At 42.5% G+C, this 19,738-nt stretch overlaps 1 protein-coding gene across 5 annotated transcripts in view; it reads right to left on the bottom strand.

Moving 5' to 3' along the window:
- LOC120046844 (ubiquitin carboxyl-terminal hydrolase 42-like) overlaps nucleotides 1-19,692 on the bottom strand; it is a 38,762-nt gene extending 19,070 nt beyond the window's left edge. For 3 of the 5 annotated variants that reach the window (XM_038992394.1, XM_038992392.1, XM_038992395.1), the window contains exons 1-3: nucleotides 19,594-19,691; nucleotides 10,410-10,656; nucleotides 5,667-5,876 (exon numbers count right to left, since the gene is read on the bottom strand). In XM_038992394.1, coding sequence (XP_038848322.1) covers nucleotides 5,667-5,876; nucleotides 10,410-10,647 — 448 coding nt within the window. In that variant the 5' untranslated portion in view covers nucleotides 10,648-10,656; nucleotides 19,594-19,691. Of the gene's footprint in view, nucleotides 1-5,666; nucleotides 5,877-10,409; nucleotides 10,657-19,051; nucleotides 19,149-19,593 lie in introns of those variants that run through there. The other 2 variants (XM_038992396.1, XM_038992393.1) reach the window with 2 other exon arrangements.
- Between the last annotated feature and the right edge of the window lie 46 nt (nucleotides 19,693-19,738).

Below are 19,738 nucleotides of genomic sequence, written 5' to 3'. Positions count from 1 at the left end.
AAATGGAATAGACAAAAGGTGGAAATTATAGGCAGTTAGTAAGACACCCCCAAAAAAGGAATGGTTCTGCAGGTGGTGACCACAAGACCACTTCTCAGTTCCTATGCTTCCTGGCTGATGTTTTGGTCACTTTTGAATGCTGGCGGTGCTTTCACTCTAGTGGTAGCATGAGACGGAGTCTACAACCCACACAAGTGGCTCAGGTAGTGCAGTTCATCCAGGATGGCACATCAATGCGAGCTGTGGCAAAAAGGTTTGCTGTGTCTGTCAGCGTAGTGTCCAGAGCATGGAGGCGCTACCAGGAGACAGGCCAGTACATCAGGAGACGTGGAGGAGGCCGTAGGAGGGCAACAACCCAGCAGCAGGACCGCTACCTCCGCCTTTGTGCAAGGAGGTGCACTGCCAGAGCCCTGCAAAATGACCTCCAGCAGGCCACAAATGTGCATGTGTCAGCATATGGTCTCACAAGGGGTCTGAGGATCTCATCTCGGTACCTAATGGCAGTCAGGCTACCTCTGGCGAGCACATGGAGGGCTGTGCGGCCCCACAAAGAAATGCCACCCCACACCATGACTGACCCACCGCCAAACCGGTCATGCTGGAGGATGTTGCAGGCAGCAGAACGTTCTCCACGGCGTCTCCAGACTCTGTCACGTCTGTCACATGTGCTCATGTGCTCAGTGTGAACCTGATTTCATCTCTGAAGAGCACAGGGCGCCAGTGGCGAATTTGCCAATCTTGGTGTTCTCTGGCAAATGCCAAACGTCCTGCACGGTGTTGGGCTGTAAGCACAACCCCCACCTGTGGACGTCGGGCCCTCATACCACCCTCATGGAGTCTGTTTCTGACCGTTTGAGCAGACACATGCACATTTGTGGCCTGCTGGAGGTCATTTTGCAGGGCTCTGGCAGTGCTCCACCTGCTCCTCCTTGCACAAAGGCGGAGGTAGCGGTCCTGCTGCTGGGTTGTTGCCCTCCTACGGCCTCCTCCACGTCTCCTGGTAGCGCCTCCATGCTCTGGACACTACGCTGACAGACACAGCAAACCTTCTTGCCACAGCTCGCATTGATGTGCCATCCTGGATGAGCTGCACTACCTGAGCCACTTGTGTGGGTTGTAGACTCCGTCTCATGCTACCACTAGAGTGAGAGCACCGCCAGCATTCAAAAGTGACCAAAACATCAGCCAGGAAGCATAGGAACTGAGAAGTGGTCTGTGGTCACCACCTGCAGAATCACTCCTTTATTGGGGGTGTCTTGCTAATTGCCTATAATTTCCACCTTTTGTCTATTCCATTTGCACAACAGCATGTGAAATTTATTGTCAATCAGTGTTGCTTCCTAAGTGGACCGTTTGATTTCACAGAAGTGTGATTGACTTGGAGTTACATTGTGTTGTTTAAGTGTTCCCTTTATTTTTTTGAGCAGTGTATATAAAACACATTAAAAGCTAGTTGACTGCACTTGGCCTTTAAAGGGATACTTTGGGATTTTGGCAATGAAGCCCTTTTATCTACTTCCCCGGAGTCAGATGAACGGCATGAAGGAAGTTAGAAGTAGTTTTGTGAGCCAATGCTAACTATCATTAGCGCAATCACAAAGTTTATACCATAGAGTTTTGGTGCAGGTATAGCCAACTAGCGAAAAAATAATGCTGTAAAATATCGTAAAAATAATATCCCGATATGTATTATTTTTATTTTTTTACCCCATCACTAATTGCCAAAGCCCCAAGTATCCCTTGAAGCAAACAACCAACATACAGTGCCCAGAAAGTATTCACACCCCTTGACTTATTCCACATTTTATGTTACAGCCCGAATTCAAAATTGATTATTTTGATTTCTCTCACCCATCTACACACAATACCCCATAATAAAAAGTTAACATGGTTTTTGAATTTGTAGCAAATTTATTGAAAATGAAATAGAAAATAAATCGAATTTACATAAATCTTCGCACCCCTGAGTCAATACTTTGTAGAAGCACATTTGGCGGCGATTACAGCTTTGAGTCATCTTGAATATGTCTGTCAACTTTTGGGATTTTCTCCCATTTTTTTCTTGCAAATGTTCTCAAGCTATGTTAAGTTAGATGGGGAGCGGCGGTGATCAGCAACCCTCAAGTCTTTCCACAGATTTTCAATAGGATTCAAGTCTAGGCTTTGGCTGGGCCACTCAATGACTTTCAAATTCTTGTTCTGAAGCCATTCCAGCATGGCTTTGGCTGTCTGCTTGGGGTTATTGTCCTGTTGGAATGTACATCTTCGCCCCCAGTCTGAGGTCGTTTGCACTCTGAAGCAGGTTCTTAGTAAAGGGTTTGCCTGTATTTGGCGCCATTCATTGTTCCCGCTATCCTTACCAGTCTCCCAGTCGCTGAATAGCATCACCATAGCATGATGCTGCTACCACCATGCTTCACAGTAGGGATGGTGTTAGACGGGTGATGAGCTGTGCCTGGTTTTCTCCAGACATAGCGCTTTGCATTCAGGCCAAATAGTTCCATTTTTGTCTCATCAGACCACAGAATCTTTTGCCTTATGATCTCGGTTTCACACTCCAGGTGTGCTGTCATGTAGAGACTGTTGTCCTTCTGGCAGATTCTCCCATCTCAGCCAAGGAACTCTGTAGTTCTGTCAGAGTGGTCATTGGGTTCTTGGTCACCTCCCCGACCAAGGTCTTTCTTGCCCGGTTGCTCAGTTCGGCCGGACGGCCAGCTCTAGGCAGTCTGTATAGTTCCATATTTTTTCAAATTCCCAATGATGGAGACCACTGTGCTCTTGGAAACATTCAACACTCAAGAAATGGTTATATACCCTTCCCCAGATATATAGTACCAGTCAAAAGTTTGGACACACCTGCTCTTTCAAGGGTTTTTCTTTCTTTACATTGTAGAATAATAGTGAAGACCTCAAAACTATGAAATAACACATATGGAATCACATAGTAACCAAAAAAGTGTTAAACAAATCAAAAAATATTCTACATTTGAAATTCTTCAAATAGCCACCCTTTGCCTTAACTTCTCTTGGGTAGGGGGCAGCATTCAGAATTTTGGATGAAAAGCATGCCCAAATTAAACTGCCAGCTACTCATCCCCAGAAGATAAGATATGCATATTATTAGTAGATTTGGATAGAAAACTCTGAAGTTTCTAAAACTGTTTGAATCATGTCTGTGAGTATAACAGAACTTATTTAGCAGGCGAAACCCTGAGGACAAACCATTCAGAATTTTTTTTTTTTGAGGTCACTCTCTTTTCAATAAGTTTTCATTGGGAAACCAGATTTCTAAGGGACCTTCTTGCAGTTTCTACCGCTTCCACTGGATGTCAAGTCTTTAGAAATTGGTTGAGGTTATTCCTTTGTGTAATGAAGAAGTACGGCCATCTTGAAGGAGGGTCACTCGAAATGCCCTGTTCGTTACAAGCGCATGACCAGAAAGCTAGCTACAGTTGGTTTTAATCCTGTATTGAACACAGATCATCCCGTCTTCAATTTGATTGATTATTTCCGTTAAATACCTAAAGTTGTATTACAAAAGTAGTTTGACATTTTTTGGCAAAGTTTACAGGTAACCTTTGAGATATTTTGTGGTCACGTTTCACAATTTAGAACCGGTGTTTTTCTGGATCAAAAATGCGCCAAATAAATGGACATTTTGGATATATATCGACGGAATTAATTGAACAAAAGGACCATTTGTGATGTTTATGGGACAAATTGGAGTGCCAACAACAGAAGCTCGTCAAAGGTAAGGCATGAATTATATTTTTATTTCTGCGTTTTGTGTCGCGCCTGCAGGGTTGAAATATGCTTCTCTCTGTTTACAATGGTGCTATCCTCAGATAATAGCATCGTTTGCTTTCGCCGAAAAGCCTATTTGAATTCTGACATGTTGGCTGGATTCACAACCAGTGTAGCTTTAATTTGGTATCTTTCATGTGTAATTTAATGAAAGCTTGATTTTTTTTTATAGTATTTTTTTTTTAGTAATTAATTTGAATTTGGCGCTCTGCATTTTCTGTCTTTTTGCCAAATGAGACAGTAGCGTCCCGCCTAAACTCAGATTTTTGGATATAAATATGAACTTTACCGAACAAAACATACATGTATTGTGTAACATGAAGTCCTATGAGTGTCATCTGATGATCATCAAAGGTTAGTGATTAATTTTCTCTTTCTGCTTTTTGTTACTCCTCTTTGGCTGGAAAAATGGCTGTCTTTTTCTGTGACTTGGCTCTAACCTAACATAATCGTTTGGTGTGCTTTCGTCGTAAAACCTTTTTGAAATCGGACACTTTGGCTGGATTTACAACAAGTGTATCTTTAAAATGGTGTGAAATACTTGTATATTTGAGGAATTTAAATTATGGGATTTCTGTTTTAAATTTGGCGCCCTGCAGTTTCACTGGCTGTTGACGAGGTGGGACGCTACCGTCCCACATACCCTAGTGAGGTTAATGACAGCTTTGCACACTCTTGGCATTCTCTCAACCAGCTTCATGAGGTAGTCACCTGGAATGCATTTCAATTAACAGGTGTGCCTTGTTAAAAGTTCATTTGTGGAATTTCTTTCCTTAATACATTTGAGTCAGTTGTTTTGTGACAAGGTAGGGTTAGTATACAGAAGATAGCCCTACTTGGTAAAAGACCAAGCCCATATTATGGCAAGAACAGCTCAAAAAGGCAAAGAGAAATGACAGTCCATCATTACATTACTTTAAGGTCAGTCAATCTGTATAATTTCAAGAACTTTGAAAGTTACTTCAAGTGCAGTTGCAAAAACCATCAAGCGCTATGATGAAACTGGCTCTCATGAGGACCCCCACAGAAAAGGAAGACCCAGAGTCACTTCTGCTGCAGAGGATAAGTTCATTAGAGTTAACTGCACCTCAGATTGCAGCCCAAATAAAATGCTTCACAGCGTTCAGTAACACACACACACACACACATCTCAACATCAACTGTTCAGAGGAGACTGTGTGAATCAAGCCTTCATGGTCAAATTGCTGCAAAGAAACCACTACTAAAAGGACATCAATAAGAAGAATAGACTTGCTGGGGCCAAGAAACACGAGCAATGGACATTAAACACGTGGAAATCTGTCCTTTGGTCTGATGAGTCCAAATGTGCGATTTTTGGTTCCAACTGTCGTATCTTTGTGAGACGCAGAGTACGTGAACGGATGATCTCCGCATGTGTGGTTCCCACCGTGAAGCATGGAGGAGGTGTAATGGTGCATTGCTGGTGACACTCAGTGATTTATTTAAAATTCAATACACACTTAACCAGCATGGCTACCACAGCATTCATAGTTTTGATGTCTTCACTATTATTCTACAATGTAGAACATAGTAAAAATAAAGAAAAACCCTTGAATGAGTAGGTTCCCAAACTTTTGACTGGTACTGTATGCCTCATCACAATTCTATGTCAGAGATCTACAGAGTTCCTTGGACTTAATGGTATAGTTTCTGCTCTGACATGCACTGTTAACTGTGGTACCTTATGTATGAATTCATACATAACACAACGTGGAATAAATCAAGTGGTATGAATACTTTCTGAAGTCTCGGTTTGTCGAATATTACTTATTTTCTTTCTCTTTCTAACCTTCTCCTGCTATGAAAATGTAACAGAGCCCCTGGTTCTATTACCCACATACATGTTTTAGAGTGCTCCCGGGACAGCATGTAGTTAGTGAGGGGAGCGGTATAGGTGAGACACTGCAGAGCTGAGTTGAGGAAGCAGGTGTTTCCCAGGTTCTGGAGACCTGATCCAATGCGGTGGATCTGGTTCCACTTCAGGCTGAGCCGCTCGGCTGGGAACAGCACCTTCTGGGGCAGGGCGATGCCGTCCCCACTGGTCAGCACCACTGCAAAGGGGAAGGGGAAAGAAATGGTCAAATACATACTGAAAGCCATGACAAAAGGAGTGTTGCCAGGTAGATAACCCAGTGGGAATACATCGCTGAAGGTCATCTAAGGAAAAGTTTGTTTTTGACTGCGTCCAACTTCAAGGCAACTTCAGTCACTTATGAGAAGAGATGTGGGAAACTACAGCTACTCAACTCAGCACTCTCTGTATGGAGAGGCTTGAAATACAGTGCATTTAGAAAGTATTCAGACCCCTTGACCTTTTCCAATTTGTTACGTTACAGCCTTATTCTAAAATGGATTAAATTATTTTCCCCCTCATCAATCCACACACGACTCCATAATGACAAAGCAAAAATATGTTTAGATTTTTTTTTCTCATGACATTTACATAAGTATTCAGACCCTTTACTCAGTACTTTTGAAGCACCTTTGGCAGCGATTACAACCTTGAGTCTTCTTGGATATGATGCTACAAGCTTGGCACACCTGTTTTTGGGGAGTTTCTCCCATTCTTCTCTGCAGATCCTCTCAAGCTTTGTCAGGTTGGATGGGGAGCATCGCTGCACAGCTATTTTCTGGTCGCACCAGAGATGTTCGATCCGGTTCAAGTCCGGGCTCTGGCTGGGTCACTCAAAGATATTCAGAGACTTGTCCCGAAGCCACTCCTGCGTTGTCTTGGCTGTGTGCTTAGGGCCATTGTCCTGTTAGAAGGTGAACTATAGCCCCAGTCTGAGGTCCTGAGCAGGTTTTCATCAAGGATCTCCCTGTACTTTGTGCCATTCATCTTTGCCTTGATCCTGACTAGTCTCCCATTCCCTGCTGCTGAAAAACACCCCCACAACACGATGCTGCCACCCACATGCTTCACCGTAGGGATGGTGACAGGTTTCCTACAGACGTGATGCTTGGCATTCAGGCTAAAGAGTTAAATCCTGGTTTCATCAGAACAGAGAATCTTGATTCTCTTGGTCTGAGAGTCCTTTAAGTGCCTTTTGGCAAACCCCAAGCAGGCTGTCATGTGCCTTTTACTGAGGAGTGGTTCCGCCTGGCCAAGCTACCATAAAGGCCTGATTGGTGGAGTGCTGCAGAGATGGTTGTCCTTCTGGAAGGTTCTCCCACAGAGGAACTCTAGAGCTCTGTCAGAGTGACCATCGGGTTCTTGGTCAGGGCCCTTCTTTCCCGATTGGCCGGGTGGCCAGCTCTAGGAAGAGTCTTGGTGGTTCCAAACTTGGTGGTTCCATTCAAGAATGATGGAGGCCACTGTGTTCTTGGGGACCTTCAATGCTGCAGAATGTTTTGGTACCCTTCCCCAGATCTGTGCCTCGACACAATCCAGTCCCGGAGCTCTACGTATAATTCTTGTCAACTGTGGGACCTTGTATAGACAGGTGTGTGAGCCTTTCCAAATCATGCCAATCAAGTTGTAGAAACATCAAGGATGACCAATGTAAATAGGATGCACCTGAGCTCAACTTCCAGTCTCATAGCAAAGGGTCTGAATACTTATGTAAATAAGGTATGTTTTATATTTTTAATAAATGTGCAAAAAAATTATACAAACCTGTTTTAGCTTTGTCATTATGGGTTATTGTGTATATATTGATGAGGGGAAAAAATGTATAATCCATTTGAGAATAAGTCTAACGTAACAAAATGTGGAGAAAGATATGAAGATGGCGCCGGAGGGGATAACCAACCATGCTATCTTGTTTTGTTTTTTCACGTTGTTTGTAACTTGTTTTGTACATAATGTTGCTGCTACCGTCTCTTATGACCGAAAAGAGCTTCTTGACATCAGAACTGTGATTTCTCACCTCAGATTAGACAGTTTTTCTTCAATGAGTCAGACGGAAGGGAGATACTACAGACACCCGACCAAGCCCAGATCCCCATCATTCGCTGGAGAAGGTAACTGAGGTTTCGCGGAAAAAGATCAGGGTGCCTTGTGAGGATCAGGTGACAAGTGGCTTATCTGCCTTTGCCTTCCGTCCTGCTAGCTAACGTTCAATCGCTGGAAAATGGGACGAACTGAAAGCACGTATATCCTACCAACGGGACATTAAAAACTATTATATCTTATGTTTCACTGAGTCGTGGCTGAACGACGACATACAGCTGGTGGGTTATACAATATCTATCGGCAGGATAGACAGCAGCCTCTGGTAAGACACATGGCGGGGGCCTATGCATATATGTTAACAGCTGGTGCACGATATCTAAGGAAGTCTCGAGGTTTTGCTCGCCTGAGGTAGAGTATCTCATGATAAGCTGTAGATCACACTATCTACCTAGAGAGTTTTCATCTGCGGACTCTCCTTCACCGCAGCCAACGTGAGTAAAACATTTAAACGTGTTAACCCTCGCAAGGCTGCCGGCCCAGACGGCATCCCTAGCCGCGTCCTCATGCGCAGACCAGCTGGCTGGTGTGTTTACGGACATATTCAATCAATTCCTATCAGCATCTGCTGTTCCCACATGCTTCAAGAGGGCCACCATTGTTCCTGTTCCCAAGAAAGCTAAGGTAACTGAGCTAAATGACTATCGCCCCGTAGCACTCACTTCCATCATCATGAAGTGCTTTGAGAGTCTAGTCAAGGATCATATCACCTCCACCCTACCTGACACCCTAGACCCACTCCAATTTGCTTACCGCCCCAATAGGTCCACAGACGACGCAATCACATTGCCCTAACCCATGTAAGAATGCTGTTCATCGACTACAGCTCAGGATTTAACACCATAGTACCCTCCAAACTTGACATTTAGCTCCATAGGTCGCGACCCGGCCCAATGGAGTCCTGGACTTTCTAACGAGCCGCCCCCCAGGTGGTGAGGGTAGGAAACAACATCTCCACCCCACTGATCCTCAACACTGGGGTCCCACAAGGGTGCGTTCTTAGCCCTCTCCTGTACTCCCTGTTCACCCATGACTGCGTGGCCATGCACACTTCCAACTCAATCATCAAGTTTGCAGACGACAATACAGTGGTAGGCTTGATTACCAACAACAACGAGGCGGCCCACAGGGAGGAGGTGAGGCCACTCAGAGTGTGGTGTCAGGAAAATAACCTCACACTCAACGTCAACAAAACAAAGGAGATGATCGTGGACTTCAGAAAACAGCAGAGGGAGCACCCCCCTATCCACATCAACGGGACAGTAGTGGAGAAGGTGGAAAGTTAAGTTCTTCGGCGTACACATCACAGATGAACTGAGAAGGTCCACCCACACAGCGTGGTGAAGAAGGCGCAACAGCGCCTCTTCAACCTCCGGAGGCTGAAGAAATTTGGCTTGTCACCAAAAACACTCAAACTTTTACAGATGCACAATCGAGAGCATCCTGTCGGGCTGTATCACCGCCAGGTACGGCAACCGCTCCGGCAACAACCGCAAGGCTCTCCAGAGGGTAGTGAGCTCTGCACAACACATCACCGGGGGCAAACTACCTGCCCTCCAGGACACCTACACCACCCGATATCATAGGAAGGCCAAAAAGATCATCAAGGACAACAACCACCCGAGCCACTGCCTGTTCACCCCGCTATCATCCAGAAGGCGAGGTCAGTACAGGTGCATCAAAGCTGGGACCGAGAGACTGAAAAACAGCTTCTATCTCAAGGCCATCAGACTGTTAAACAGCCATCACTAACATTGAGTGGCTGCTGCCAACATACTGACTCAAATCTCTAGCCACTTTAATAATTCATTATTGGATGTAATAAATGTATCACTAGTCACTTTAAACAATGCCACTTTATATAATGTTTACATACCCTACATTACTCATCTAATATGTATATACTGTACTCTATACCATCTACTGCATCTTGCCTATGCCGTTCGGCCATCGCTCATCCATATATGTACATATTCTTATTCATTCCTTTACACTTGTGTGTGTGTATAAGGTAGTTGTGAAATTGTTAGATATTAATGCATGGTCGGAACTAGAAGCACAAGCATTTCACTACACTCGCATTACCATGTGTATGTGACCAATAAAATTGGATTTTGTATTTTTTGTAGCTGTCAACATGCTGGCACTATAACCGCACTCAATGTGCTGTATACTGCCATAAGCAAACAGGAAAACACTCATCCAGAGGCGGTGTTCCTAGTGGCCGTGGACTTTAATGCAGGCAAACTTAAATCCCTTTTTACCTCATTTCTATCAGCATGTTAAATTTGCAACCAGAGGGGGACAAAATCTAGACCACCTTTACTCCACACACAGAGACGCGTACAAAGCTCTCCCTCGCCCTCCATTTGGCAAATCTGACCATAATTCTATCCTCCTGATTCTTGTTTACAAGCAACAATTAAAGCAGGAAGCACCAGTGACTCGGTCTATAAAAAAGTGGTCAGATGAAGCCGACGCAAAACAGTCCTGTAGTTTAGCAATCACAGAATGGAATATGTTCCAGGATTCATTTTATGCACTTGGAGTCCTGCAACCAAAGATACCTTGTCTACTATATCTGTTATGAGTTAATTAAAAGATTTGAGTTGAGCACACCAACCCTCCTCACCTTGCTCCTTGGGCCTGTCTGCACTGCTGCTGTAGACTGTGGCTCCAGGGGTGGGGCCCATGTAGCCCCCTGTCTTCACCCTGGGGGTGTCGGAGGACGAGGGGCCCCCCGCCCCCCAGCTGGAGCAGCCACTGTCCATCCCGTTCCTGTCACCGCCGGGAAAGTTCAGCGATCCTGAGCGCTTGCACCCGACTGACTCTAGGTCAGATTTCTCTGAAGATCTGTCAACTATGGTCATTGTTCATTGCTGTTGGACAAAAACCACAAATAGAGAGGGTGATGTTAGGCAATGTTTCTTTAGATACTAACCTAGGCCTAGTTGGGAGTACTGAACTGTGTCTGTGACAAAAATCATCCTGGAGGTAGAACACATGAAGTAACACCTAGGAATATAAAAGTAAACATCTTGAACAAGACTAGCTCTGTAGCTCTAGAAGAGGATGAAAGAGCTTTACAGAAACTCTAACAGCCCATAAACCACCCAAAAGCATCCTATTTTCCATTTCAAACTCACATTATTTCCTGGAACTCTAATGGGTCAGTGCTACCATCCACTTTGAAGATGCAGATTGTGGCTAATTCAGTTTACTGTACAAAAATGTAATGTATTCCTAGAACCTATCTTACACAGCAACAGTTAAGATTATGATTGTCATAAACATTTATGTTCTGAGTGTCACAATGTGACTAACATATTTTCAGTGCCTTAATAAATCAACTGATTGTTATCCTGGGTAAGATTTCAGGATGTAAGTAGTAGAGGTCGACCGATTAATCGGAATGGCCGATTAATTAGGGCCGATATCACGTTTTCATAACAATCGGAAATCGGTATTTTTGGATATATATATATTTTTTTTACAGCTTTATTTAACTAGGCAAGTCAGTTAACACATTCTTATTTTCAATGACGGCCTAGGTACGGTGGGTTAACTGCCTTGTTCAGGGGCAGAACGACAGATTTTTACCTTGTCAGCTCAGGGATTCAATCTTGCAACCTTACGGTTAACTAGTCCAACGCTCTAACCACCTGCCTCACGAGGAGCCTGCCTGTTACGTGAATGCAGTAAGAAGCTAGCTAGCATTAAACTTATCTTATAAAAAACAATCAATCATAATCACTAGTTATAACTACATATGGTTGATGATATTACTAGTTTATCTAGCGTGTCCTGCGTTGCATATAATCGATGCGGTGCACATTCGCGAAAAAGGACTGTCGTTGCTCCACCGTGTACCTAACCATAAACATCAATGCCTTTCTTAAAATCAATACACAGAAGTATATCTTTTTTTAAACCTGCATATTTAGCTAAAATAAATCCTGGTTAGCAGGCAATATTAACCAGGTGAAATTGTGTCACTTCTCTTGCGTTCATTGCACGCAGAGTCAGGGTATATGCAACAGTTTGGGCCGCCTGGCTCATTGCAAACTAATTTGCCAGAATTTTACGTAATTCTGACATAACATTGAAGGTTGTGCAATGTAACAGGAATATTTCGACTTATGGATGCCACCCGTTAGATAAAATACGGAACGGTTCCGTATTTCACTGAAAGAATAAACGTTTTGTTTTCGAGATGATAGTTTCTGGATTCGACCATATTAATGACCTAAGGCTCGTATTTCTGTGTGTTATTATGTTATAATTAAATCTATGATTTGATAGAGCAGTGTGACTGAGCGATGGTAGGCACCAGCAGGCTCGTAAGCATTCAAACAGCACTTTCGTGCGTTTTGCCAGCAGCTCTTCGCAATGCTTCAAGCATTGCGCTGTTTATGACTTCAAGCCTATCAACTCCCAAGATTAGGCTGGTGTAACTGATGTGAAATGGCTAGCTAGTTAGCGGGGTGCGCGCTAATAGCGTTTCAAACGTCACTCGCTCTGAGACTTGGAGTAGTTGTTCCCCTTGCTCTGCATGGGTAACGCTGCTTCGAGGGTGGCTGTTGTCGATGTGTTCCTGGTTCGAGCCCAGGTAGCGGTGAGGAGAGGGATGGAAGCTATACTCTTACACTGGCAATACTAAAGTGCCTATAAGAACATCCAATAGTCAAAGGTATATGAAATACAAATCGTATAGAGAGAAATAGTCCTATAATTCCTACAACCTAAAACATTTTACCTGGGAATATTGAAGACTCATGTTAAAAGGAACCACCAGCTTTCATATGTTCTCATGTTCTGAGCAAGGAACTTAAACGTTAGCTTTTTTACATGGCACATATTGCACTTACTTTCTTCTGCAATACTTTGTTTTTGCATTATTTAAACCAAATTGAACATGTTTCATTATTTATTTGAAGCTAAGTTGATATTATTGATGTATTATATTAAGTTAAAATAAGTGTTCATTCAGTATTGATGTAATTGTCATTATTACAAATACATTTTTACAAAATGGGCCGATTAATCGGTATCGGCTTTTTTTGGTCCTCCAACAACCGGTATCGGCGTTGAAAAGTCATAATCGGTCGACCTCTAGTAAGTAGCCTCAATCACACAGAGCATCAACCAGGATTGACCTGCTCAATTACCAGCAGATGGTCTGTCTGGTGGTGTAAATGGGTCATATAAAAGTCATGCAGACAACCCCATGGATATAAAAGCAAAAGTATTTCTCAGAGTGAGAAAACGAGTTCTGCAAACAGTGTAGAAGCCCCGAAGGTATGCTCTGCTTAGGTTTTGCATTGAATTTACATGCGACACAGAGACAAAGCTTTGAAGTTTGGTTTAGTGATACGTTTAGTGACTGCAAGTTATAGAAAAACATTACAACAAAGTGAACAGCAATCCTAAATGGACCCCTACACCCTATGCCCCAGTGGAGATCTGAAAGAATTTGACAGGAAATGTATGATTTTTGCCTTAGTCAAGACTAAAATCCAGGAATTCAGCAAAAAATAAAACAGGATTTAGGAAATATGTTCAAGTATTCGCAAAAATAAAAAGACATACAGTACATGAGCAAAAGTATGTGGACACCTGCTCGTCGAACATCTCATTCCAAAATCATGGGCATTAATATGGAGTTGGTCCCCCCTTTGCTGTCATAACAGCCTCCACTCTTCTGGGAAGGCGCTGTAACATTGCAGCGGGGACTTTATTCCATTTAGCCATGAGCATTAGTGAGGTCAGGTACTGATGTTGGGCAATTAGGCCTGGCTCGCAGACGGCGTTCCAATTCATCCCCAAGGTGTTCGGTGGGATTGAGGTCAGCACAGTCAAGTTCATCGACACCGATCTCGACAAACCAGTTCTGTATGGACCTTGCTTTGTGCACAGGGGCATTGTCATGCAGAAACAGGAAAGAGCATTCCCTAAACAGTGGCCACAAAGTTGTAAGCACAGATTCATCTAGAATGTCATTGTATGCTATAGCGTTAAGATTTCCCTTCACTGGAACTAAGGGGCCTAGCCCGAACCATGAAAAACAGCCCCAGACCATTATTTCTCCTCCAACAAACTTCACAGTTGGTACTACGCATTCGGGCATCAGCCAAACCCTGATTAATCCGTCAACCCCAGATTAATCCGTCGGACTGCCAGATGGTGTAGTGATTCATCACTCCAGAGAATGCTATTCCACTTCTCCAGAGTCCAATGGCGGCAAGCTTTACACCACTCCAGCCGACGTTTGGCATTGCGCATGGTGATCTTATGCTTGGGTGCGGCTGCTCGGCCATGGAAACCCATTTCATGAAGCTCCTGACTAACAGTTATTGTGCTGACGTTGCTTCCAGAGGCAGTTTGGAATTCGGTAGTGAGTGTTGCAACTGAGGACAGACGATTTTTAAGCAATAACAGCACTTACAGATGACCAGGGCAGCTCTAGCAGGACAGAAATTTGACAAACTGACTTGTTGGAAAGGTGGCATCCTATGATGGTGCCACATTGAAAGTCACTGAGCTCTTTAGTAAGGCCATTCTACTGCCAACGTTTGTCTATGAAAATTGCATGGCTGTGTGCTCGATTTTATACACCTGTCAGCAACGGGTGTGGCTGAAATAGCCGAATCCACTAATTTGAAGGGGTGTCAACATACACTATATATACAAAAGTATGTGATTGTGTCTCAAGGTAATCAAGGTATGAAGTTATTGTATTTGAAAAAAACAAATCTCTTTTTGGCTTAGTTGTGGTCAATGTAAAGTGTAAATTAATATGCTCCGACCATCCGCTCCAATAAAAATCGGCCCGTGGCTGAATCTAACTTCCTACCTGAGTGAGTCTAGGGGTCAGCGTTTGAGTTGCATCTTGGACATCTGGGTTGCATATATAGTAAATACGTTTCTGAGACACACACACACACAACTTTACTAAAACGTCGCCAAATTATATCACATTATCACTACAGGTCAGTAGTCCAAACTTTTTTATTATTATCTTTTTTACCCCCCTTTTCTCCCCAATTTCGTGGTATCCAATTGTTAGTAGTTACGGTCTTCTCTCATCGCTACAACTCCCGCACAGACTCGGGAGAGGCGAAGGTCGAGCCAAGATTTGGATGCGCGCTGTGTTAAGCAGCAGTCCAACCCGGAAGCCAGCCGCACCAATGTGTCGGAGGAAACACCGTACACCTAGCGACCTGGTCAGCGTGCACTGCGCCCTGCGCGATGAGACAAGGATATCCCTGCCGGCCAAACCCTCCCTAACCCGGACAACGCTGGGCCAATTGTGCGCCACCCCATGGGCCTCCCGGTCGCGGCCGGCTGCGAAGGAGCCTGGGCTCGAACTCAGTCTCTGGTGGCACAGCTAGCACTGCAGTGCCTTAGACCACTGCGCCACCCGGGAGGCCCTAGCAGGTTAAACTTTTTATTGATATTATACTGAACAAAAATATAAATGCAACAAGTGTTAGTCCCATGTTTCCTGATCTGAAATAAAATATGCCAGAAATGTTCAAAATCACACAAAAAACATCTCTCTAAAATGTTGTGCATAAATTTGTTTACATCCCTGTTAGTGAGATTTTCTCCTTTGCCAAGATATCTGTACCACCTGACAGGTGTGGCATATCAAGAGGCTGATTAAACAGCATGATCATTACACAGGTACACCTTGTGCTGGGGACAATAAAAGGACACTCTAAAATGTGCAGTTATGTCACACAATGCCAAAGATGTCTCAAGCTTTGAGGGCGCGTGCAATTGGCAGATATGTCCACCAGAGCTGAATGTAAATTTTTCTACCATAAACAACCTCTAACCTCATTTTAGAAAATTTGGCAGTAAGTCCAACCGGACTCACAACCGCAGACCACGTGTAACCACGCCAGCCCAGGATCTCCACATCCGGCTTCTTCACCTGAGGGATCATCTGAGACCAGCCACCCAGACAGTTGATGAAACTGTGGGTTTGGACAACCCAAGAATTTCTGCAGTTCAGCGTCGTAACTGACTTCTGTGGGCAAATGCTCACCTTCGATGGCCACTGGCATGCTGGAGAACTGTGCTCTTCACGGAAGAATCACAGTTTCAACTGTACCGGGCAGATGGCAGAAAGTGTGTATGGCATTGCGTGGGCAAGCGGTTTGCTTATGTCAATGTTGTGAACAGAGTGCCCCATGGTGGCGGTGGGGTTATGGTATGGGCAGGCATAAGCTACGGACAATGAACACAATTTCATTTTAGATCAATTACATTTTAATACACAGAGATACCGGAAGCTGAAAATGTCCCAGTTCTTCCATGGCCTGCATACTCACCAGACGTCACCCATTGAGCATGTTTGGGATGCTCTGGATCGACGTGTACAACAGCGTGTTCCAGTTTCCACCAATTCCCACAACTTCACACAGTCATTGAAGGAGTGGGACAACATTCCACCGGTCACAATCAACAGCATGATCAACGGTATGCGAAGGAGATGTGTCGCGCTGCATGAGGTAAATTGTGGTCACACCAGATACTGACTGGTTTTCTGATCCACGCCCCTACATTTTTTTAAAGGTATCTGTGACCAACAGATGCATATCTGTATTCCCAGTCATGAGAAATTCATAGATTATGGCCTAATGAATTTATTTAAATTGACTGATTTCCTTATATAAACTGTAACTTAGTAAAATCGTTGAAATTGTTGCATGTAGTGTTTATTTTTGTTCAGTGTATTTAGCTACTACTGAAGTCACATGGACCACATTTTATTTTTTATAATAACATTTCAAATTACAATACAAACATACGACATCACTACATGTATATTTTTTCTGAATAAACAAAAATCACAAGGTGTGACTTTCAAAAGTTTAAGTTCCTAAAAGAAAACAAAAAAAAAAGATAACAAAACCAGTAGTGTTTTTTTTGTTATTGACTAATTCTAGGGATTTTATTAGATATTGGATTTCAAGTAAAAAATATATTGCATTTAGGGACAGATTTCCCTAAATGATTTCCCTAAATTTCCCAGATTTCAAATATTAGTTTGTGTATATAAAATTTACCAAAGAGAATGAAGAAATGAACGACTAATTCAGTGGTTTTGTTTTCATTTGAATAATAACATATTACATCTTTCATTGTAAATACATGGGTCTTATTGATGAAATTATGTAAATATAAAATGTAAATACTTAACTAGCTCCAAAATAACTTCAGAGTCAAAATGTGTATAATAGTTTCTCCTTTATCACAGAAAAGACAGATGTCCTCTAAATCCATGAATTTAGACAAGTTATTGCAAGGATATATTTTGTGCAAGATTTTAAAGTGAATTTATTTTACTTTATTTGATATACAAAATTTGTGAGGAAGCAACCAAGCTTTCTTCTATTCAATTTCAGTAATATGTGCATTCCAGAAGAATTTCCCTCTAGGAGAGATCTTGCTCTTGGAGTGAAAAAGTTCTTTATGAATGTATTACTACATTTCTTATCCAGCAGGGGGAAACCTAACATAAGTTGTGCATCTACCATCACGTGTTCACCAAAACAAATGAGATTTCATTAATTGAATAAGTCCTGAAGGTATTGCTTTGCATATAGAATTAAATTATTTTTAATGTATTGGGAAGTTATGTTTTTAAGAACTTTCTATAAGAGAGTATATTTCCTTTATCAAATAAATCAAGCACAAACATAATATTTATTTCGACCCACTTAGGAAAGAGCAAAGACTTGTTTTTAACAACAATATCTTTGTTGTTCTACAGAAGTGCCTGGTGTGGGGAGAAGTTGTGGACATGACACAGTTTCCAGGCTAAAGGGGCATATTCCTGAAATTTGGACAGTTTGATGGGTAATTCTGCTGGAGAATAATTGCACTTCCACAAAAATTGAAGACCACCCAATAAAATATGACAGGGAATGAAGTACCATATAGATTCCGAGCTAATCATACATATTTTTATCAAGTTTACTTTAAAGGTATTGTTGATATCAATGAAATCTAGTACTTCAAGCCCACCATCAGCGCTTTGGTTTGATATTACAGACTTCCTACATTTGTGTTGTTTATTTTTCCATATAAAGTCCAGGAAAGTTTTGTTGATATCCTTGCTGGTTTGATCAGTTACAAATAGGGATAGAGCAGGGTATGGACAACATTGTAGCTAGCATTAATGACACGTGACATACAGGAACAAACACTAAAGTGAAACCAGAGACGGATGAGGAAGCGAGACATCACTCCCTCATTTTTTCAATTAACTAAGCAGACAAACTGTGACAATTATTTAAATGGTAAAAGGCCTGAGTAAGACATCTTAATTTATGCACCATCTTTGGTGAAAGATTTCCAGGGAAAGAAACCATCTTTCTCCGAAATCAGAATAGGGAAGCTTTGATCTTAAAGGGGCAATCAGAATTCAAAACAATAACCCCGACCCTGTTTCGGTAAAAAAAAAGCTGAGGGATGGGGCTGGAGAAATGTAACCGCTCTAAAATGTATAGACAGCACTATGGATGCAAGACCAGACCATCCATGATATCACAATTATAGTTTCAACAATTGAGGCTATACAGTGTTTGTTTACATTTACTTTGTTTACAAACATTGGGGTAAAACAGGCTTATAGTTTGGATTCTGATGGAGTATGACAGTTGAACTAAGCTCATGAGGCATTTTAGTTTTTTGAAAGAACCTTGAAATGTGCATGGTCTAATTGACTCAACAACCAAACACATATGTTTTGCTTTCTTAATGAAACAGAAAATAATCTGTTGTTCCTGGTTGTTTATCAAATGTAACTGATCCTGCTTTCTAATATACTGTACCGCTCTGCTGTCTGTGCAAGAAGCTGACTTAGCTAGCATTATTTAGCACATAGCTACTAACTAACGTTAGCTGAAAGCGTTCTAACGTTAGTACAGTACCTAGCAGGGACGCTATTTCTTAATTTTTACCTAGCAGAGACGCAATTTCCCAAATTGCGGTAGCAAACTAGCTAATGATTACAAATCAAAAACAAAATTAGCTACATCGATTTTAAGTTCTCAATAAATCAAAGTAGTATTCCTTGTACTTTCAAGTGACAATCGTTTCAAACAATGTTAGCCATTAAGACTATGACTTTTTACACGCACGTTTACGACAACTGTTCCTCCCAAGTCCCACCTCTGCCTGGCTGAGGCTTTAGCGAACGAGATAGGCCTCTAACACGTAATTCAAAAGATCAGGAAATATAATTTCAAACTTTCTTACCCTGTTTTTGAAACAAATGTTCGGAAAGTAAATAATGTCGTATTTCTTATGAACACGTTCAGAATGTCTTATTCTGAGGTGTGCACGCATGGTAACCACAAACGCCATGGTAACGGCAAAACGTAGCTAACAATACTGCCCAAATGGGCTATGAGCATTGTCATTGTGCAACAATAACGACCTACGTTGGTTAGCAATCATTGGTACAATGCAAGGGAGCTGGCCTTTTCGGTGGTAAAACAATACATGTGGTGTTTATGTATTGTTCCTTGATAAACCTGAGACTTTAACGCCGAACCATTTTAGCATTCACAGGTTTATCTACGGGAAAGATGGCTAGCTAGCTGCTAGGCTAACTACGTTCTAAAGAGGGGCTCGAGATTTAAAATTCACCGGTGGTTGAGCGCTCGCCTCCGACATGACACTCAGTGAGCCGCCCGGTATAGGCTAACTAGAGAAAAACCCAATGGGTTAAATCATTTGGACTTCTCCAACTAGACTAATACAATGCTCAGTATTTAATACAACATAAATGCTCTTACCTGTAATTTTTTATAAATATATTATTATTCGTGCATGTCCATGTACTATTTCCAGCTGTAGTCAGTCCGTGAACAATGACGTAGCTAATTTCCCTACGGGTAAATCCGGGTACTACGGATGAAAGGCAACTCTTGATTCGCTGAG

This window comes from Salvelinus namaycush, chromosome 4 (assembly GCF_016432855.1).
Source record: "Salvelinus namaycush isolate Seneca chromosome 4, SaNama_1.0, whole genome shotgun sequence".
Classification (NCBI taxonomy): domain Eukaryota; kingdom Metazoa; phylum Chordata; class Actinopteri; order Salmoniformes; family Salmonidae; genus Salvelinus; species Salvelinus namaycush.
Note: the sequence above shows the minus strand (reverse complement) of the source record. Positions and strands in the feature narration are given on the sequence as shown.